At 40.9% G+C, this 22827-nt stretch overlaps 1 protein-coding gene across 2 annotated transcripts; it reads left to right on the forward strand.

The window, feature by feature from the left end:
• Positions 1–160: 160 nt before the first annotated feature.
• hjv (hemojuvelin BMP co-receptor) lies at positions 161–15084 on the forward strand. 2 transcript variants are annotated; one of them, XM_008290524.1, is made up of 5 exons: positions 161–306; positions 8131–8181; positions 9342–9469; positions 10233–10774; positions 13930–15084. In XM_008290524.1, exons 3-5 carry the CDS (start codon positions 9376–9378, stop codon positions 14554–14556), a joined length of 1263 nt encoding a protein of 420 aa, XP_008288746.1. In that variant the 5' UTR covers positions 161–306; positions 8131–8181; positions 9342–9375; the 3' UTR covers positions 14557–15084. The 2 variants fall into 2 exon arrangements, with proteins under 2 accessions (XP_008288746.1, XP_008288745.1); XM_008290523.1 differs by lacking the exon at positions 161–306 and having other exon boundaries at positions 7999–8181.
• The last annotated feature ends 7743 nt before the right edge of the window (positions 15085–22827 follow it).

Genomic DNA, 22827 nt, shown 5'->3' on the forward strand with positions numbered 1-22827 from the left:
GTGTGTGTGTGTGTGTGTGTGTGTGTGTGTGTGTGTGTGTGTGTGTGTGTGTGTGTGTGTGGGGACAGTTGTCGTGCAGCAGGTGGTTGTTGGTGATTTATTTAGAAGCCGCTGAAGCTCCCAGTCAGCTGTGAACGCAGCACAAGGCTCAGATCAGAACCTAGATGTGGGACCACCAGAGTCCTGGACAGACCTAGACTCTTTGGAGAGTTGTAGACAGAGACTCTGCAGGTTTTGGAGTGTTTGGGTTACTTTCTTCTGATAGTTTGGCAACATGGACAGACTCTGATACTGAACCAGCCGAAGGTAAGAGACAAATACATACAGTATGTATTCATGTGGTAAATCAGCAACCTCTGTTTTTGAAGCAATAATATAAAAGAGAATGCTTTATAAAATAATTCTAAGCATCTACCATAAAGTAAACATGTAAACACATACATTATTACATTACACACATACATATACAGTGTACAACAGAAGTGAGTGTATACACATGCAATATCACCTAAATGTCAACTTTTCAGTGACTGGATCATTTCTAAGTTGAACAGTAGAGTATTTGCTCTTCTAAACAATCAAAACAAACACTTTAAAGAGACTATATTAGGTTCGTTCACTTGTGATTTTCAATCAGCCTAACTGCATGAACATGGTTCTAAAATGAGCTGTGAACAGCATAACTTATGAGACGTGTCTACCTGCAATGCCTGCATCATGGCTCCACATGGAAAAGAATTAGGTGAGGAACGGAGAAATCTGACTGTGACAGGTGGTGTGAAAGACACTTCATAACATCAGCTTCTATGAATAGAGGACAAGACAAAAGCCTCTTTGCTATTTAACTCAAATCTTCTAGATGAAACTTTAGTGAAGAACATGAACAGAAGCCTGATGAATTATGGAAACAGATTCTTTGGTCAAATGAGATCAAAATAAATTTATTGGGCTCAGATGGAGTCCAGCATGTTTGATGTGGACCTGGTCTGGACTACCACAATGAATGCATAGTCCTGACAGTGAACACGGAGGTGGAAGTGAATCATGAATGTGTGTAGATGAACCAAAATGCTGTCAGAGAAGATGTCTCCCAGTCTGCAGAAGCTTGAAGAAGAGGAATATTCCACACATGAAAACCATCCAAGACACAAAATTACACAAAAGTTTCTAAATGAGAGCAAAGTTAAAAATACAACGTGGACAGTATGTGGCCTGACCTAAATCTAACAGAACACCTTTGGAGTATTTAAAGAAAAAGGTAGAGCAACACAACCCCTCCAACAGAATGCAGCTAAAACAATAGTCTCTGAAGAATGAGAAAATATCGCTGAAGAAATTGAGCATCTACCAAGCTGAGGAAGAATGAGTCTAAAATAAAAGCAGACATACAAAGTATTGAAAAAAGTAAAATCGTTTAATATCAGTAATGAAAGATGTACTGAATTTTCTTCTCACTATGAGAACTGTATTTTTATTACAGTAAATCTAAACTGGAATACTCTACAGTTCAACACAGAAGTAATCTGATTACTGTGAGGTGATTCAGTCTAGAATTATTTCACCTTTAAGTCATACTGCACAGGAGTGTTCTCACTTCTCATGTATATAGTATATCAATATTAAATAAACGTGGTTGCATGCCAGGTACTTCTGACCTCTGATCCTAATTTTCAATCCTTGTTCAATCAAACAGAATTTCAGAATCTCTGAACTTTATCTTGTTCACTTTGTTTTGGAGTTGTTTGGAATGTTATACATGTTTAGATTATTTCTCCTGTATTTCTCTTCAAAAAACGCATTATATTGATATCAAGGAACAAATCTCACTATACAGATTAACAAATGTTCAAATGTTACCATACTTTGGTAAAGACATATGATGAGAAGCACTTTCGGTTTCCCAATATTGGGAAATTTGTGCCCTATATTTATGTTTTTCCTTGTTTTCCACAGTGTACACGATACACTTAGTTGAGCTGAAAATATTTTTGCATCAGAACAACAGTACCACCTATTTTTTGTCATTTAAAAAATCCAGGAGTGAAGTACACATCTTGATGAACAACTTGTGCAGTCATGTCATAGATTTAAAATGACAGATGCTTTTCTCAATAACTAAAAAAAATTGTTGTTGTTTTTTTTTTTTTTTGGTTACATAATTTCATTGTAAATTGATGTCAGAAAACCTAAAAACAATTACCTGTGAATTTAATTATGATTGCCTATTTGTAGAAGATATGAAATCCATGTAAAACTATGTGAAAATCTTATTTGAAATTCACTGAAAATGAACATTAAGAACATTATGCATTCAGTTGTAGTAAAAATAGGAGTTTTTGGAAGATACTCTTCATAATTACAAAACAACAACACCACTCATTTTTGTAATTGTGATATTTAAATGTAAAGTAAATGCTTTGATGTATTTTACCAACGAAAATGTATATTATCAACTTTAGAGTGCTAAACTTTTATTAAAAGAAGATCTGTTTTTCAAAAGCATGTACATTTCGTGTACATCCATGGCAGAAATAATTAAAATAGTCATTAACTGTACATTTATTGATGTTTGGCAATTTAAAAAAAAAAAGAAAAAAGAAAAAAAGAAATTAATAGTATAACATCTTTACACAAAATTACCTGACATTTTACGCAACACTATATGCCCCCTGTGTTTACATGATGCAGTCAGTTACAATAAAAAAAGGATATCTTAGAATATTTAGAATATTGTTTTAAATATATTTGAATTGCACGATTTGAATGATTCAGTTTAACCTAAATAATTGCATCCAAAAAATAAATTGGAAAAAATAAAACAAACTGAATAAATCTAATTTTTTATTTGAATTGTGCAATTTGAAATTTAATTTATTAGATTGAAACCATAAAGTGCCATAAATTTGAAACTGAATGTAATGTTTTTAAATTGAATTCAATTATTCTAAAATATATTTGATCTTCACTAAAAAGTCCACTCTTTGCATTTGGTTTTCACTATTAAAATTTAGTTCTTGTAATTTACATTCAAGCAACTGAGACACACATCCAGGCCATTCAGAAAGCGCAATCAAGTGCAGACCCATAGAACTCTCTATCAGATAATTGACACCTTCGATCCACTTTCTCATGGCACATATTTCTGCTCATATTGGAAGAGCGACTGATTTAGAATCCATAAACCTGACTGTGACTGTGCCTGACTTTACTTTCATCTCAAAATTTTAGGTTGCAGAAAACTGCCAGACATTGTGGATAATGAAAAACAATCGCTTTTCAAACAAACCATGTGCTGTTCAAAGTGCACCAAGTCATAAATCAGCACATTAGAGAACATAACAAACATGCAAATCCGACTTAAATCAGAATGGTCTCCTTTGATGGAGCTGGGCGAGCAGTTACCTCCTGCTTCTGTGTTAAGCTAGACTAACCATGTCCCCAACATACCTCTGATGGATGGCACATTAATGTATGACCAAACCGCTTACAGGAAAAGTAAAACACTCAAGTGAAGTCAATTCTTAAGCATCTCTTAGATGTCACCACAAATTCCATTATTTATAGTTTAAAAAAAAAAAAACACCACAAATTCTTCTTTCCAAAATACAAATGAGAGTGATACCTGAGAAAACACCACGCTGACTATGAGCTCTCGTATGTAAACTGCACATATGTGGGTATTTATAAGCCTGACTGTAACTCTGGGGGGCAACTGGGGTTTAAATTTAGCCAAAACACACACAGCCACGTTTCCATCACGTCAGAGCACATTACAGTGACTTACATTCATTCATTTCCTGGAGACATACTTCTACCCAGTGCTAACCTGAAACTAATCTTACCCAAAACATAAACTAAGTCTTGACCCTAAGGTTTGATGACTTATCGTATGGGGCAGTTTTTGTCCCTTTAATGAATCAAGTCCCCACAATGTGACTGTGTAGACATGTGTCAGCCAAACACACACACACACACACACACACACACACACACACACACACACACACACACACACANAGACTAAGGCCCTCCCATTTGTTAGACAAGACCAAAGGTCAGATGACAGTCCTGGTGGAAACCTGTCATTCACATTATAGGACCAATGTTTTTGTAGAAATCCTCAGAGAGATGGACATTAGGGTGGAAATAATTTTATTTTAGGACAAAGACTGGAATCAGCTAGCTTAGTAGCTTAGTTAAGATTAATACTGGATGCAAGGGAAAACAGCAAGCTCATCTTAGCACAATGACCTGAAACAAGAAAAGACAGCTAGTCTAGCTCAGCATAATGACTTGAACTGTGGGAATAATATCTGGACTAGCATAACATAAAGACTGGAGAAAGGGTAAACAGTTAGCTTAGCTTAGCTTTGCACAAAGACTAGAAACAGAGGATTACGTAAGACTAGCTTAGCATAATGACGAGAAAAAGGGGAAACCCCTTGGACTAGCTTAGTTTAAAGACAGGTGACAGAGGAAGCAGGTAGCCTAACTTGCCGTAATGGTTGGAGACTGGGGAAAATATCTGGACTACTTGGTATAAACACTGATGACAGAGAAAACAGTTTTCTTAACTTTGCAGAATGATTAAAAAACAGCAGCTGGCCCTATATAGCATTAAGACTAGAACAGGGGAAAACAGCTGGCCTTGCCTTGCATAAAGACTGGAACTAGAGGAAAACCTCTGAACTAGGGTTAGCTTAACATAAAGACTGGCCCAGAATAGAATTAAGACTAGCAGCCAGCTGAGCTTTGCGCAAAGACTAAAAACAGGGGAATCGGCTAGCCTAGATTAACATGGCGGCTAGAAATGGGGCAAACCATCCGGACTAGCTGAGCATAAAGACTGGAGACAGGGAAAACTGTTCTCTAAACTTTGCATCATAACTAGAAACAGGGGGAAACATCTGGACCAGCTTAAAGACTGGAAACAGAGGCAACAGCTAGCCTAGCTCAGCATATTTACTAGAAGAATTCAAGGATTCAAGGCCTTTATTGGTCACAAACACAGTTATACATGACATAACGCACAGTGAAATGCTTTGCATGCCTGTTCCACACTGAAACAATATTAAGAGGATGAATAAAAATAAAGAATAAACACACAAGAAATAAATAAATATTAAGAGGATGAATAAAAATAAAGAATAAACACACAAGAAATAAATATATATATATATATATATATATATATATATATATATATATATATATATATATATATCTGACGGCAGCAGAGAGAACAGTCTATGGCTGGGGTGGGTGGGCTCACTCACAATCTTCCTGGCCTTCAACCTGCATTGCTTGTGGTAAATGTCCTGCAGGTTGGGGAGGGTGGTTCTGATGGTGCGCTTAGCTGAGTGGACCATCCTCCTCAGGGCCAAGAAGTCCTGCTGGGTGCTGCTGCCCATCCAGGTGGTGATACTCCCAGCCAAAACGCTCTCAATGGTGCAGGTGTAAAAGTTCCTGAGCACCTTGAGAGGGAGCTTAAAGTCACTCAGGCGTTGGAATAGGCAGAGACGCTGTTGAGCCTTCTTCACCAGGGTGTTGGTGTGACAGGACCACGTCAGGTCCTGTGTGATGTTAACACCCAGGTATTTGAAACTCTCCACTTGCTCCACCTCTGTCCTGCTGATCCTGAGTGGGTGGTATGCCCTCTGCTGCTTCTTGCTGTAGTCCACAATCAGATCTTTAGTATTGCTGAGGAGGAGGCTGTTGTCTCTGTACCAGTCCTCCAGGTGGGTGATCTGCATTAAACAGTCCTCCTCGTTGTTGTTGGAGATCAGACCCACCACTGCTGTGTCATCAGCAAACTTAATGATTGTGTTAGAGTCTGATGTGGACAGGCAGTCATTGGTGTACAGTGAGTACAGCAGAGGGCTCAGCACACAGCCCTAGGGGGCACTGATGTTCAGGGTGCATGAGGGGACAGACGATTCCCCACTCGAACCACCTGTGTTCTGCTGGTCAAAAAGCTGTAGACCTACCTGTACAGGGAGGAGGTGAGTCTGAGGTCCTGCAGCTTAGTGATCAGTCTGGAGGGGATTATGGTGTTGAACGCTGAACTGAAGTCCACGAACAGCATTCACACATAATTCCCCTTCCTAGTGTCCAGGTGGGCCAGGGCTGTGTGTAGCAGGTGATTTGTGGGGCTGTCTGTGGAACTGCTTGGCTGCTATACGAACTGCAGGGAGTCCAGGGAGGCAGACAGGGAGGAGGTGATGACATTTCTGACCAGTCTTTCAAAACATTTAATCACCACAGTGGTAAGAAACATGGGAAACAGCTATTCTAGTATAGCATAAAGACTGGAAATGTGGGAAACATGAAATGTGGGAAACATCCAACCTAGCTTAGCATAAAGACTGAAAACAAAAGAAAACACCTCGACTAGCTTAGCGCAAGGACTGAAAATGAGGAACCAGTTAGCCTAGTTTAGCATAAAGCCGGGAACCAGGTGACAACAGCTGGGGGCCAGCATAGAATAAAGGCTGGAACAAGGGGGAAAACTCTAGACCCTGTCATATAATTTATTAATCTATTTGGCAAAAGGTAAAAGAACCAATGAGTTTCCATCAGTTGTCCCTGACCAGCTATTTAAAAAAGCAACAGAAAATTAGAATAAAATCCAATAACATTCAATATAGTAATACAGACAGATATAATATAATTTGAAAACTAAAAGATAACTGCTGCTTTTTTAATATCAAGTGGTGAAACAATAAATTCTTAAGGGTTAATATTGACAATAAACCATGCTAAAAATCACACATAAATTACATAAATACAAAATTGTGTGTTGTAAGCTTTACCTTTGAGGGCTAACTAAACATTTTGATTTGTCATTTATTAGTGGATTTTAGCGAGTAAATAACTCGCAACAACCTGGAGCTTCTGGGGCCCTACATGATAATTCAGCCTTGTGCCACAAAATAAGATCCTTTACAATTGAAAGTTAAAGTTTCTGTCAACCATTTGTATTCTTGTGTCAATCTTTTTGATAGTGGAACCAATGACTGAAGAGCACCACAGTAAGCTCCGCCCACTGCCAGTTGCTGTTTGTTCTAAAGAAAAAACTAACACAAGCAAACAGAGGAGAGTCCATGTTACAACACAGAGAGACCAAAGCACTCAGTCTGGTCCTTATTAGTCAGTCAGTGTTGAACGTGGTCAACCACAGAAACACGTTCATGTTGTTTAAGCAACAAGATGAAAATCTGAAGTCACTTCATTAATTATTTCATCAGTGAGGACCAACACTGACTCAGCAGGTAGGCCTCCGATTGAAGCTTATAATCATTACACATCCAAATAATTAATAGCTGAAATTATTCAGGTCCTAAATATAACAACAGAAGCTTGTTACTTGTTCCTAAATCCCACAATGAACCTTCAATCTGCTCATTTATAGCCAGAAAACTGTGAAGTGTAAACAGATAAAATTAATAATTAAAAAAAAAAAGAAAAAAACAGATTAGAAAGAATAATATTTCATCAAATGTACTTATTATATATTATAATATAACAAGAAATTCTGCTGTAGCTCAACTTTTCTCGTTTAATTTTAACTGTGCTAACCTAACAGACATACAGACCTGATTATCTGTGTCTCTTCTGTGTCTTTTGTTTGTGGTCTTTTATATATGTATGTGACATCCTTTTATCTAAGTGAGAAATTAACTGCATTTAAATTTTACAACCTATTTGTAAAGCCCTGGACTTTCCAACATCAACTGTGATTTCTGCTCATGTTCACGTTCATACACATTTAAAACATCACAGAAAAGCTACACCTATCACCTATGATTGAAATACTAAGAAGTACTAAAAGACAAAACTCAAATATTATATAATCAAAAAATAGTAAATATTACAAGTCACCCACACTTGCCTGGCAGCAAGCGTACCAGAAAAAAAAAATGAATTGAAAAAAAAGAAGAAAAAAAAAGCACCTGTGTTACACAAATTTTACTTTTTTCCCCACCCTGTTAAAAAAGACACATTTTTATATGAACACACACAGAACACAGAACACAGAGGATTTAGGAATGATTAATGATTTAGCAAATATGGAAAAATAAATCAACTTGCTGAAAGAGCCACTAGGGCAATGATTCGTTTGTGTTGCAGGTTTTCTGATGGCTCCTGACGAAGAAGAAGGTCTCAGCTAACATCAGACAGGTTTGTCCTGGTGGTGTCGCTCTGACAAACATCACACATATTGGAATCATTCAGGAAACTGAGATTTCACTCATCATCATCACTGCAATGCTGCATTACCTGAATGCACTGCCCAAACGGCTTTCTTGCAGTGTTCGTAAAAGTAGTCAGGCCCCTTCAAAGTTTATCCCTTTAAATGCTTTTCAGAATTTAATTGCCATCAAAATAAATTGGCTTTTTTGACAAGAATTTACAACAACAACAAAAAAACCCTTTCATGTCAAAGAGCTTGAGCAGTTTTGCAATGAAGAACAAATTAAAAAATTGCTGTGTCCAAATTGTGCATCTATTAAATACTGACTTGAAGGAGGTGAATACTAAACAATAACTTAATTTACATATTTTATATTTTAAATTAATGGACATTACTTTGTAGAAATCTGTTTTCACTCTGAGTCGTTTTTTTTGTAAATTCTTATCAAAACAGCAAAAAGTTATATCGACCACAATTAAATGTTAAAAAGCAATTAAAAGGGAAAACTTCCAGGAAAGGTGATCCCCGTTTGTTGGTATGGTATGTAGTAATTTTAGATTGAAGCAGGTGTTTAAAAAGACACTTTTCATGGCTGGAAGTTAAGTTAAAATCCTTGTGTTTGACTCACAGCTGCTGTTTAATCACTGTCAGTCACAGGCTCAATATGAACGACGATTAGAAGAACAAAGAGTGATCAGTTTTAAAGAGAAAGATGATCACAGTCAGAGACCTCACTAATGGACTGTAATACATCATAATCAATCCCTCAGTCTGTTAGTGATTCATAGTGAGACTCAGAACTCAGTAACTGGAAGCTCTCACACGGAGCATCATCATGATCAGAAATCCTCAACAGGCAGACAAGAGCAGGAAACCAGCTGATTTACATCTAAAGGACAGGTAACACTGACTTAACTGACAGGTAACACTGAGGTAACAGACAGGTAACACTGACATAACAGACAAGCAACACTAAGATAACAGACAGGTAACACTAAGGTAGCAGAAAGGTAACACTGACTGAACAGACGGGAAACACTGAGGTGACGGATAGGCAACATAAAGTTAATGCACAAGTAGCAGACCGGTAATGCACAGATAAGAGACAGGTAACACTCAGGTGTGACGTATCTGTGTGGTCTTTCAGAGTGGTGCTGATCGGTCTTCCTGTCAGCCTGCTGATGGAGCTTCGGGCTGCCACACACCATCCAGCGTTACGATGGCAACACTGCATCCACCTGACTCTGATGCTGGTCCAGCTGAGTTTACCAGAAGGTGCAAACAGACACACACACACACACACACACACACACACGTAAACAACAACCTCCGCTGAACAACACAAACTCACTCAGAGTTTATTTGAAAGGCAGCTGAGACGCCACATGATCCTTCAAAACATTCATGTGGATTTGGACCTTACAGGTAAGCCTGAGGTGGCAAACGTCTGTCTGTCTGTCATCAGCCTCGTTGAGTGTGTGTGATCGTGGATCTATGACATTTTTCCACCTGAAAAAGTTGCTTTCTTATGATTCATTCAAGAGTTTAACTGCACATCACTGCAGCAGTGGCTCCAAACACATAGATCGTACATTTCCCATTATGCAATATCACTATAAACCCATCAGTACTATTTATGCAGACTTGGTAGGTTTCAGTGTCTATACTTTAATACTATATAGTATGCCAGAAAAAGGTTGTATATGTCGCAATACATAGTGTGTCAAATGCAGTATGGCAAAAATACCAGGGTGCTCTGCTGTATCCAGTTTGCAGCCTTGCATGCTGTTCTGTTCATTCTGACCCACAGTCCTGTGCACAGATTAATCTTGTAAAAATTAATAAGGCAGACACTATATTATAACAAAATAATAAGTCCCAGCTGTATGCATAGCACATGAAACACTATAAAGCTGACGTACGAACTTGGAGAAAAAAGGAGCATGTAAGTATGTAATTTGAAACACAGCCACTGAACGACAGATATCCACCTGCAGTTTTCTAATGTTCAAACTAAACTCTTCCTGTGTCTCTCTAGTCGGAGCCTCCTGTCGTATCCTGAGGTGTAACTCTGACTTTGTTGCTGCAACACTGGACCTGGGCAGCAGCAGCAGCAGCAGCAGCAGTGCAGTGCCAGCAGGTGGCGCAGCTCTCAGCAGGGAAGCAGTAAACGCTGGTTACTGCAGTGCCCTGCGCTCCTACGACATGTGCACCAAGCGAATGGCCCGGGCATGTCGTGGTGACCTTGCATACCACTCTGCAGTTCAGGGTATCGAGGACCTGCTGATCCAGCACCGCTGTCCCCGGGCAGGACCCACAGCCCAGCCACGGCCTCCGCCTCAGGGAACGCTGTCAGGGGACACCTGCCTCTATGAGAGGAGCTTCTTCGGCAGGGAAGGACGGACGCCAGAGTACCTCCACTGTGGCGTGTTTGGAGACCCGCACATTCGGACTTTCAGCAATGAATTCCAGACGTGTGCCGTGCAGGGGGCGTGGCCTCTCATTGACAATGAGTACCTGTACGTACAGGCCACCAGCTCGCCAGCCAGGGGAGGGACATCTGCCACAGTCCTCACCAAGGTGAGTCAAAGTTCACAGGAGTATGTGAATGCATCAGTCAAGGCCATAAGCCGTTGTTGTTTTTTGTTTTTTTTCAATGTATTTTTATCACATTAAAAAAAGAAGAAATGAAGTTTTTATGCTCACGTGGGGTGTTGTTTGACTTTTTGTAAATAAAGGTAGAGGATTAAAATCCTTAAAATAAATTAATATTTGATAGGGGAAGGAGCCTGAGCTGGTGCAGGAGGTGGAGCGTTACTGGCTAGATATAGTCGGGCTCACCTCCACGCACAGCAAGGGCTCTAGAACCAAACTCCTGGAGAGAGGTTGAACATCTCTCCTTTTGCCCACGGTGAGAGGCGCTGGGTGGGTGTAGGAATTCTCACAATCCCCCGTCTGAGCGCCGCCTTGTTGGAGATCTCCCCGGAGAGCAAGAAGGTCACCTCTCTGCGACTGCGTGTTGCAGAGGGGAAAACTCTGACTGTCATTTGTGCTTATGCACCAAACGGCAGTTCAGAGTATCCAGCCTTCTTGGAGCCACTGGGTGGTGTCCTGGAAGGGGTGCCGCCTGGGGACTCCATAGTTCTCCTGGGGGATGTCAATGCTCATGTGGGCAATGACAGTGAAACCTGGATGGGCGTGACTGGGAGGATTGGCCTGCCTGATCTGAACCCGAGTGTTTTTTTTGTTTTTTGACTTCTGTGCTAGCCACGGACTGGCCATAACAAACACCATGTTCAAACATAAGGTTGCTCACAAGTGTACTTGGTACCAGAGTACCTTAGGCCAAAGGTCGCTGATCGACTTCGTAGTCATATCATCAGATCTGCAGCCGTATGTTTTGGACACTTAGGTGAAGAGAGGAGCAGAACTGTCAACTGATCACCACCTCGTGATGAGTTGGATCCGATGGCAGGGAAGGCTGCCAGACAGACCTGGTAAACCCAAACATGTAGTGAGGGTAAACTGGGAACATCTGGCGGAGGCTCCTGTCCATGGGGTTTTCAATTCCCACCTCGGGAAATTTTTTTTTCCTGCATCCCGGGGGAGGTTGGGGACATGGAGTCAGTGTGGACCATGTTCAAAGCCTCCATCGCAGAAGCATTCGTTAGGAGCTGTGGCCATAAGGTCACTGGTGCCTGTCGTCCACTGTGCCACGTCCTCTGCTGAGGGGGCAGAGCCTGAAGACTCAGGGGTTTCTGCATCCATATCCGTGGTAGACGTTGCCGGAAACCGATGGATTGCCAACTCCGGGTGGGGTGGGGGAGTTGCTTCCTCAAGCAAAGTATCTCGGCATCTTGTTCACGAGTGATAGGAAAATGGAGCGTGAGGTGGACAAGTGGCTCGGTGCGGTGTCAGCAGTAATGTGGGTACTGTGCCGGACTGTCATGGTGAAGAGAGAGCTGAGCCACAAGGCAAAGCTCTCAATTTACCAGTCCATCCAAGTCCCCACCCTCACCTATGGTCACGAAGTTTGGGTCGTGACTGAAGGAACGAGATCGTGGATACAAGCAGCCGAAATAAGCTTCTTCCGCAGGGTGGCTGGGTTCAGCCTTAGAGATAGGGTGAGGTGCTCAAACATCTGGAGGGAGCTTGGAGTAGAGTCGCTGCTCCTGCACGTTGAAAAGAGCCAGTTGATGTGGTATGGACATCTCATTCGGATGCCTCCTGAGAGGCTTCCTCTGGAGGTCTTCCGAACATGTCCACCTGGGAGGAGACCCCAGGGCAGACCCTGAACCTGCTGGAGGAATTTTATATCTCTTGGCTGGCCTGGGAATGCCTCTGGATCCCCCAGGAAGAGCTGGAAAGCGTTGCCAGGGGGAGGGAAGTCTGGAATGACCTGCTCCACCTACTGCCCCCGCGACCCGACCCCGGATAAAGTGGAAGAAAATGGATGGATGGATGGATGGATGGATGGATGGATGGATGGATGGATGGATGGATGGATAGATGGATGGATGAATGGATAGTTATAATTAGAACTTATGTTTAGTAAACTATGGGGTATTATTGCAGCAAAACTGTTTGTAAATGTGTATGGAGAGTTTTGCGTCTGTATCTCAATCTGTGTGTCCATAGTGAGATTTGTCAATGCAAAAAATGATTTTTCAAAGTGTGCAAAGACATTAATAGATAAATAGTCTAAGTATTTGACTATAAGTGCTGGAAATACAGACAAATCACCAGTTACAGGTCCAGTGGGTCTCACAATTAGCTGTTTTTTTTTTTACACATGACTTTTGCTACACTCCTGCCATGAGAGATTTGTATCTGTAACTTCAGGGTTTCTGTGCCCTGAACTCAGGCTCACAGGCTCGTTCATTCTTGCTGAGTACTACTGCTCTTTACGTCAGTACTTATGCCGCCTGCAAGCCATCATGAAAGGTTTTGCTCAGTGACCCGTCAACTCAGCAAATTTAACTTGTTTACATATACCAGGCTTAATTCGCATTTTCCTTTTTATTTTTTCAACATTTTGAAAATTTCCTACAAATTTGTTGAACATTTTATATTGAAAAACAGCTGTAGACTATATATAGAATACTACCATAACTCCGCCTATTTGTTTGTGGACTGCTGTCTATCTTGTTTTTTTGAAACCACAGGTAACGAGGGACAGGTGGATCTGACTGAGACCTCAAGGGTACAACAGTCTGCCCTAAACTTAACCCTATTAATAATCTATATTCCTAGAAATGGGATCATAATTTACAAAGTCAACATCATGCGTTATTAAATGCGACTTGAAACAATCAACTGAGACCATAAAATAATTATGAAAAGGTTACTGACATACTGAATTACGGAGGTTACTTATTTTCTCATAAATGTCTAGACAATCAGACGTGTTGTTGCAACCAGAGGAGTCGCCCCCTGCTGCCTGTTAGAAAGAAAAAAGGTTTAAGGCTAGAAATACAAACAAGCCAGAGTGTTTCTTTCTCTCCTTTAGCAGAATGATAATGAGGCGATGAACCTCTGCCAGACTAAGTCACATAAAAAGCCCTGATAAAATCTTTTCAAAAACACGTAGATTAGTGTCACAAGCACATAAGAAGAACCAGCATCACAGAAAACAGCTTTTTGTTGAATGAAACTGTGGTTTATATTTTATTTGCATTTAATGTGCGTCACTGTTCTTTAACATGTGTTTCTTGTTTTCTGGTGTTCCCTGCCAGATCACCATCATCTTCAAGAACTGGCGTCAGTGTATTGATCAGCAGCTGTACCAGGCGGAGCTGGATAACGTCCCTGCAGCATTTGCCGACGGCTCGGTGTGGAGTGGCGAGCGCCGAGGTCATCGCAGCCTGACGGTGAGGACTCAGAGCCCTGGTCGGCACGCTGAGATCCGAGCGGCTCACATTGGTACGCTGCTGGTGGTGCGTCAAAGCGGCCGCTCACTTGGCCTGTCGATCCGCTCGCCACGTGGTGTCGTAGAGGCATTTGGCCCCGAGCAAGATCTGCAGCTGTGCATGTGGGGCTGCCCCCCCTCACAGAGACTCAACACGCTTCGGCCGCCACCGCCGGACTCCTCGGCATCTGCCGCCATTGGTGCAGAGGCTCACTGCGCCGCACTGCTTCCTGCCCGAGACGTCTACTACCAGGCCTGTGTGTTCGACCTGATCACCAGCGGAGACCTGAACTCCAGCACAGCCGCTATCAGCGCGTTGCAGGATGCCCGCAACATGATCTCCGACAGGGAGGGTGTTCATCTGCTGCCAGTTGCCTCCGCAGGGCGAACACGACCAAACGTCACACTGCTGCTGCTGCTCGGCATGCTGGGAGCTCAGAGCAGCAGAAACTGACCTTGAGGTGTGTCTCCGCGGAGATGTATATGTAGGGATTTGCCCACCTCCCAGCGTCGGACACTCGATGGGCAAGCAACATGGCAGATGATTGACAGGTGCTCTTCAACAGGAAATCAATTTAGGCCCCGCCCTTTTTATACTGGCTTCACCTGAGTGAAGAAACACTTCACCTGTGGACTGACTGCTCCTGGATTTCACACTGGACCAACACAGTTGGAAGCTTTGTCTGATAAATAGTTGAAATTAGGGATGCACTAATCTGATCTGAGTCGTTAAATAGTTAGTGTCTGCGGATATCTATCTCATTAAAGGACAATAAAGACATTCAAATCAGTCCAATATACAGGTGAGACGACAACTTTACATACACTGTATAAAAAGACAGAACTTTTTTTTCCCTCACTGCCTGACATTAAATGTGACTAAATGTTTCCTGTATGAGATCAGTTAGGATTAAAGTTATTTGGGTTTTCTAAATGTCAGAATAATGAGAGAGAGAATTTTTTTTTTTTTTTTTGAGATTTTCTTTACTACTTTCTTCAAAGTCAGAAGTTGAAATACGTTTCCTTAGTATTTGGTAGCATTGCCTTTAAACTGTATGACTTTGGTCAAATGTTTTGGGTATACTTCAACAAGCTTCTCACATTTTTTTTTGCTGGAATTCTGGCCCATTCCTCCTGACAGAACTGATGTAACTAAGTCAGGTTTGTTGGCCGTCTTGCTCCACACACCTTTTCAGCTCTGGCCACAACTTTTCTACAAGATTGAGATCAGGGCTTTGTGATGGCCACTCCAAAACATTGACTATGTTGTTGTTAAGCCACTTTGTAACTAATTTGGCGGTATGCTTAGGGTCATTTGGAAGACCCATTTGTGCCCAAGCTTTAACCTCCTGGCTGATGTCTTGAGATGTTACTTCAATATTTTCACATAATGTTCTTTCCTCATGATGCCATCTATTATGTGAAGTGCACCAGTCCCTCCTGCAGCAAAAGACCCCCACAACATGATGCTGCCACCCCTATTCTTCACAGCTGGGATGGTGTTCTCAGACTTGCAAGTTTCCCCTTTTTTCCCCCTTGGTCACTATGGCAAAACAGTTCAATTTTAATTTTATCAGACCACAGGACATGTCTTCAAAAGTTAAGGTCTTTGTCCCTGTTTGCATTTGCAAACTGTAATCTGACTTTTTAATGTTGCTTTTGGAGTCACATCTTCATTCTCTCTGAGTAGCCCTTCAACCCTTTTCAGTACAGGACTTGGTTCACTGTGGATAATGACACTCTCTTACCAGTTCAGCAGCATCTTCACAAGGTCTCTTGCTTTTGTTCTGGGGTTAATGTGCACATTTTGTTAGGAGAAACTCCTAATATGTGTAGAGTGACTCAGAATGCGACTGATGAAGCGGGAGTGGTGACAAAAAAGGTTTATTGTGAAACACCAAGGAAGTGGGGGGGAGAGGAGTGTCCGTGCTTGAAGGTCCTTCAGTGGAGGAGGTGAGGGGGGATCCGGGAACTCCAGGGATGTGGTCCAGTGCGGGGAGAAGTGCTCGACGCTTGGAAAACCCGTGAATACGACCGGAGTGCTGTGGCTGGTGGCGGAGTCATGGTGGCAGAGCTGGGAATGGCGTCAGGCTGTGGAGGCTCTGGGGTAGAGAAGGAAACGAGAGGCAAGGATTAGCAATCAGGAACAAACAACAACTCGAGATCTAGAAAAACAGTTCTTTGGCCGATCTAACGCTTGAAGCAGAGTGAATCGTCTGGCGCTGCAGTGCGTGGGGGGAAACCGGCTTAAAAGCAGCGCTGATTGTAACAGGAGACAGGTGCGGTGAATCAACGAGCGAGTCCTCCTCGGCCATGGCTCCGCCCAGCCTGAAAAAACATGCACAGCACATACAGCAGAAAAAGCAAGCAATAAACTGCAACACACTACTAGAACCCCAACACATTTCACACCAAAACACGTGCATCTCTGGGACACGGAACCCATCTCCTTCCTGAGCGGTATGATGGCCATGGTGTTTATAGTATAACTGTTTGAACAGATGAACGTGGAACCTTCAGGCATCTGGAAATTTGATGAACCAGACTTGCGGAGGTCCACAGTTCTCTTCCTGATATTTTGGCTGATTTCTTTAGCTTTTCCCATGATGTCACAAAAGGAAGCAGTGTGTTTGAGGTGTGCCTTAAAACACATCTACAGGTGTGCCTCCAATTAACTCAAATGTTGTCAATGAACCTATCAAAAGCTTCTAAAACTATGACGTCATCATCTGGGCTTTCCCAAATAGTTTGAAGGCATAATAATCTCAGTGCATGTAAACTTCTGACTTTAAAGAACATAGCAAAAAAAATCTCTAAAATTCTCTCTCTCATTATTCTGGCATTTAGCAAATACAAATAATTTTGGTAATCCTAACTGACCGAAATTGGGAAAAGTTCAGCCTGATTTAATGTCAGACAGTGAGAAAAATGTCTTTTTATGCAGTGTATGTAAACGTCTGGTTTCAGCTGAGTATTTTAAACAATTGGAATAGCTTTGCAGTGCATTAAGAAAAAAAATTCCAGTCTGCATCCACATGGGCACCATGACAAAGACTTCTATGATGCTCCAGGACATTCCTGCTGAAACGTGTTTATGAAAACATGCAAGATGAGAAAAATTCTTTGCAGTTGCAGAGTCTGTCTTCATCTCAGATCAGCAATGGTTAGTTCAAACTTTTTTCAGGAGTTTCCAGAAGTGGTGAGTTGCACTGGTTGCTGTTGACATATGTAAAGTCGCTTAGACCTAAACTTGCTCCGTCACTCGATGCGGTGCTACCAGAACCAGCAACTGATATTAAATGTAAAACGTGGAAATGACTGATCCTGTGGACAAGCACCATCAGAGCTGTTAGTTTAATCCACTACATGCAAATGCAAATGAGCCCTATCTGATGTCAAATACAACCTGCCACCATTGTTAGAAGGCGTCCAAGTGCAGCGCACTTTAGTCTCCAGATGGTTCAAATAAAGAAGCTGTTGGCTGCTGCTGAAACTGATGCAGCATTTTCATTTCTGCTCAGATTTGGTGGAATCTTTCGAAGAAGTTCAGAAACATCAGTGTCACTGATTGAATGTTTTAAGGATATTTATGTTAGAACCTTTTTGCTCCTGTCATGTTTTTCCTCACTGTTGGCTCATTTGTCTCAATATAAAGTCCTGCACCTCTATGGAAACAGCCATGGCTAGAAGAAGAGACAACTTAGAAATGTGTTCTGTGCAATACGACATAGTTATAATGACATAAATCATAAAAGTAATAATATTAATAATAATTTCTTTTTCTTTTTTATTTATTTGACAAAAAATGAAAAAACCTGAAATCAACACAAGTCCAACGCAAGTGCCCACAGGTGTTACCAATACTCAAAAATATGTAACTCTGCATGCAGGTAGACATTTAACTACTTACATTTTTGATTCCTTACTCACCTCCTCTCTCCTCTGTGTAAACACTGCCTGCAGTTCAGCCGAAAACTCTGAATTTTTGTCATGTTATTGTTGATCACAGCTGAGTCAGTCATGCCCTTTCAGTGGTGACCAGTAGCACAAAAGTTTTTGTTTTTTAAAGCACCAGAGTAGAGCAAAGGGTTCGTTTCTGGCAAATGTTTAAACGAGACATATAGAATAAAGTGATTTTGATGAATTGTCAAGGTTTTCAGTCTCAATTTGGTCACATTTTACAACAAAATAGCACACAACAGGTAAATAGTCCAAGAACTGATTAAATGTTTAACATCCAATGATTTTTGTTTGTTTTTACAGTTTCTGGCTTTTATTTTGGCGAAGAAAACGGGCCTTTTGAAATCACCAGCTGGCTTTGGGGTTCAAAGGATCAAATATGTGATGAAGCACCTGAGGTCATGTGATTCCTTTGATAAACTGCAGCAGATGGAACATAGCGTCCTGTTTTGTACAAAAATAAGCTGCTCGGTGACTTTATTCAGCCCCTCGTGAGTGGTTGCTGCTGGAGCTTCAGTTCAACCTGGAAACAAATGAACCAGAGTGCTTTTGAATGAAAACATCCATCCATCCATCCATTATCTATACAGCGCTTAATCCTTACTAGGGTCACGGGGAGCTGGCATCTATGAGCCGACTTAGAGCGAAGGCAGGGGACACCCTGGACAGGTCACCAGTCTATCACAGGGCTACACTTAGAGACAGACAAAAAAGCACACTCACATTCACACCTACGGACAATTTAGAATCACCAATTAACCTCAACATGTTTTTGGACTGTGTGGGAGGAAGCTGGAGAACCCGAAGAGAACCCACGCTGCACAAGGAGAACATGAAAACTCCACACAATAAGATCCCAGGTGTCCTAACTAGAACACGAACCGGGGACCTTCTAGCTGTGAGGTGATGGTGCTAACCACCGAGCCACACGAAGCCCTAAATAAAAACATTTAACAGAAAATTTTTGAAAGATTAAACAGTTGGGATGTTATTTTTCAGGTTTAAAAGTTGAAATTTAGACATATGGAAGCAGAAGAGGAAAACAATCTTGGTCTTACAGATTATATTATCTTGACTTTAAAGCCTTTTTTTTGTTTTTATTTATTTTTTTTAATTTAAGAACATAAAACAAAATCACAGGATTTAAAATTACATTACAGTTCTTACTCATTTTTTAACCAACTTTTATTAAAAATATATTAGATATACAGTTCAATTTAAAAGACTTTTAAAATCTAATAACTACATTTTACTGATTTCACAGCTTTGCTGGCTGAATTTGATTTGAAAAACTGTGCAGAAGTCCTGATCTGAACATTGAGACCTGAAAAAATTCAATTTAAAGTAAAAATGTTTCAGTTTCCGTTTTAATGTGCACAGACCGTTGTGCAACAATCACTTACAGTGAAGTGATGAGGTGTAATTAGTCAGAATGACAGGAAGGAGCTGGTTTGTTGGAAGTAGGAGGTGATGTCAGAGCTCTGGCAGGTGAGGGGGCGGGGCCACACGTGAGCCTGTTGTGGTTGGAGTCAGTGAGATAATGATGAAATGATGAAGCAACAGCTGCGATGCTGCAAGACAGAAAAATAAAAAGCACCTTGTTGAAGTTAAATCTGTGTTTTGTTTATTTTTTAAAAAAATCAAAACCGGAACAAATAATTTAACTTTTCCTGTAAACAGACTGAAACTATTCCAGGTTCACATGTATCTGCTGTTTTTGTTCGATAACAGTGAAACAGCTGAGTGATCGCCACTACAGATAATCAGTGCCTTTGCAGTCATCGTGTGTTGCTTTATGGTCACTTTGCACCTTAATATGTTTGCTTATGTGCATTGTGGGCGTCTGCTTCTTTTAGTTTGTTTTGCACTTCTTGTTCAGGCCATTTTGCATCTTTCTTTGGTCATTTCGTCCTTTCGCATGTTTTTATGATCATTTGCAATTTTTTTGTGGTCATTTTCATCTTTCTGTGATTATGTTGCATCTATCTGTGGTCATTTCTTATAGTTGCCATTACAACCAGTTTTGGTCATTTTGCATCAGTGTCATTTTGTGTCTCTCTGTTTTTTTTTTATTTGTTGTTTGTTTGTTTGTTTGTTTTTTAAACTTTTGTGGTCATTTGGAACATTTTTATAGTCATTTTGTTTGCTGACTTGTGTACCATGCTGCTTGTTTTTCACAGTGTTTGATCATTTTGTAGTCATTTTGCATCATTTTGTGGTCATTTTGCATTGCTTTGTGATAATTTTGCATCTTTTGTGGTCACTCATGTCTCTCTATAGTCATTTTCCATCTCTTTTAGCCGTTTTGCATCCCCTTGTGGTTGCTGTCTGTGGTCATTTTGTATCTTTTTGTGGTCGTTCTGTATCTTTCTGTGGTCACTTATGTTTGCTGCATTGCATCTTTTTGTGGTAATTTTGTGCTTTTTTAATTGTCATTTTGCACACTTTCTGTGGTCGCCTGTGTCTGCCTATGGTCATTTTATGTTTCTTTTTGCTCGTTTTGCATCTAGTTTTTGACTTTTTTTTTTCTTCTCTTTGAAGTCATTTGTGTTGTATATTTTCCAGTTGAGCTCCTTTAGGAGCAGCAAAATGGTCCTTTAGACTTAAATGTGTAAACATGAGATAGGAAGAACTGCAGACAGTGAGCTATGTTGCTACATGTTTCAACAGCCACCCCATACGTAAGTTATGGACGTCAAATTTCCAAGAAATGTAATGAACCACTGAACATGATGAAATTGCGATCCTGTGGTGTGAAACTTTTTCCTCTTTTGCAGCCAAAATAATACAAAATTGCTGATATTGGCCTCTGCTGCAGACATACAGTTGATTTGAATCACTGAGAGCAACATGATCCACAACATGACTGACTGTAAGTGTGACTATGCTTCCTTTGGATCTTATTAGTCAGTGCATCACAGCGATGAAACATGGTGTTAAACAGAAATCTGAATAATGAGGAGGAGGAGGATGATGAAACAATGAGTCGCTGTGATTGATGCTGATGGCGAACAAAGCAGAGCATTGTGTGGTTAAATCCTTTGATCAAAAGTTCTGATTGATTCTTTGAGAAAATCAGTGGAATACGCTGTGATGAAATAATAACACAATTACAGTATAAACTGTAAAAATAAAGTGTTTTTACCTGGAGTTGTTAAAAAACTATTTTTTAGTTATTATACAGATTTCCCTGTTTTGTAAAATTACAGATGATAAAAATCACCAAAAAAAAAGAAATTTACATGTTAACCATCGGGCTGGTTAGCACCCTCGCCTTACAGCTAGAGGACCCCGGGTTCGTGTCCAGCTTAGGATGCTTGGGATCTTTCTGCGTGGAGTTTGCATGTTCTCCTAGTGCAGCCATCTAGTTGGGAGGCGACTGTGCTAACCACCGAGCCACCTTGCAGCCCCTGGATGGATGTTAGCCATAGAATAAAAAGAACAGGCCAAAACTGATTATAATTTCCACATCAAAAGTGTGTATTTTTACAATGTGTGACCATGTTGACTTTTTTTTCACAATTTTTATATTCACTAAAATATTATTATTTTACAGATATTTGCTATTATTTTTAACAGTTTTTATATGCTATAGTACTTTGTATTTTCACATTTTTTTCTGGCACAGTTGTTGCCAGATTTTCAGTCTAACTGGAATGTGGTTCAAAAATGAGCTGTGAACAGCAAAACTTTCTCAGTTATTTAACCTCTAGGCCAGGGGTCTCAAACTCCAGTCCTCGAGGGCCGCAATCCTGCAAGTTTTAGATGTTTCCTTCTTCCAACACACCTGATTCAAATGATCAGGATCGTTATCAGGCTTCTGCAGAGCTTGATGATGAGCTGATCATTTGAATCAGGTGTGTTGGAAGAAGGAAACATCTAAAACTTGCAGGACTGCGGCCCTCGAGGACCGGAGTTCGAGACTCCTGCTCTAGGCTATGAAGTGGTTGTCCTCCTACAATGACACCACAGAAAATGAACTACTTTCACAACCTAGCTGTGGAAAACAGACAGCAGCTCTTTCAGTCTTGGTACAGCTGTTATCAATGGAAATCAGAGTTTTTGTGAACCTCAGACAGTGTGAAGGGCAGTTCATAACATCAACTTCTATGGACAGAGTACAACCAAAGAAACCTTGTTTGTTCTTTGCCAAAAAAACAGAAACATGAAACTCTGCTAAATAACAAAAAAGAAGCCTGATGAATGTTGAGAGCACATTCTTTGGTCAGATAAAATACATTTGTTGGGCTCAGATGGAGTCCAGCATGTCTAGTGTGAACCTGAGCAGGACTACCACAGTGAATGCATAGTCCTGACAGTGAAGCACGGAGGTGCAGAGGAGTGATGATGTGGGACTGCATGGGTGCAAAATGTGTTGTGAGATGACATTTATAGATGCACCATTAATGTCTGTGGATATAACAAAATACTGTCCAACAAGATGAGTCCCAGTCAGCAGAAACTTGAAGACGTGGAATACAACTGAAATAGGAATAATAAGGAAGATGAGACCGTTGTAAATTTCTGTCTGTGGTCAGGAAGGAACTGCCTGAAGTTGGAGAGACACACCTTCAGTGTGACTCTGAGTCAGTGCTAAGAGACTCCAGGCACTCCTGGAAACTGAGCCTACAGAAAAAAAACTGATGTCAAACCTTCTGAGAACCCAACTGCTGGCCCGTTTCCTCAGAACACACTTTGATTCAGGATGGACAGAGGATAAATATCAGCATCAGCAGCATGAAGACTTCACATCACATCGTTCACA

This window comes from Stegastes partitus, unplaced genomic scaffold (assembly GCF_000690725.1).
Source record: "Stegastes partitus isolate 25-593 unplaced genomic scaffold, Stegastes_partitus-1.0.2 Scaffold680, whole genome shotgun sequence".
In the NCBI taxonomy this organism is placed as follows: domain Eukaryota; kingdom Metazoa; phylum Chordata; class Actinopteri; family Pomacentridae; genus Stegastes; species Stegastes partitus.

Coding starts and splice junctions, on each gene's coding strand:
- hjv (XM_008290524.1), top strand. CDS start 9,376: ATGGAGCTTCGGGCTGCCACACACCATCCAGCGTTACGATGGCAACAC. Junction 9,470..10,232: donor CCAGCTGAGTTTACCAGAAG/GTGCAAACAGAC, acceptor GTGTCTCTCTAG/TCGGAGCCTCCTGTCGTATC. Junction 10,775..13,929: donor CTGCCACAGTCCTCACCAAG/GTGAGTCAAAGT, acceptor GTTCCCTGCCAG/ATCACCATCATCTTCAAGAA.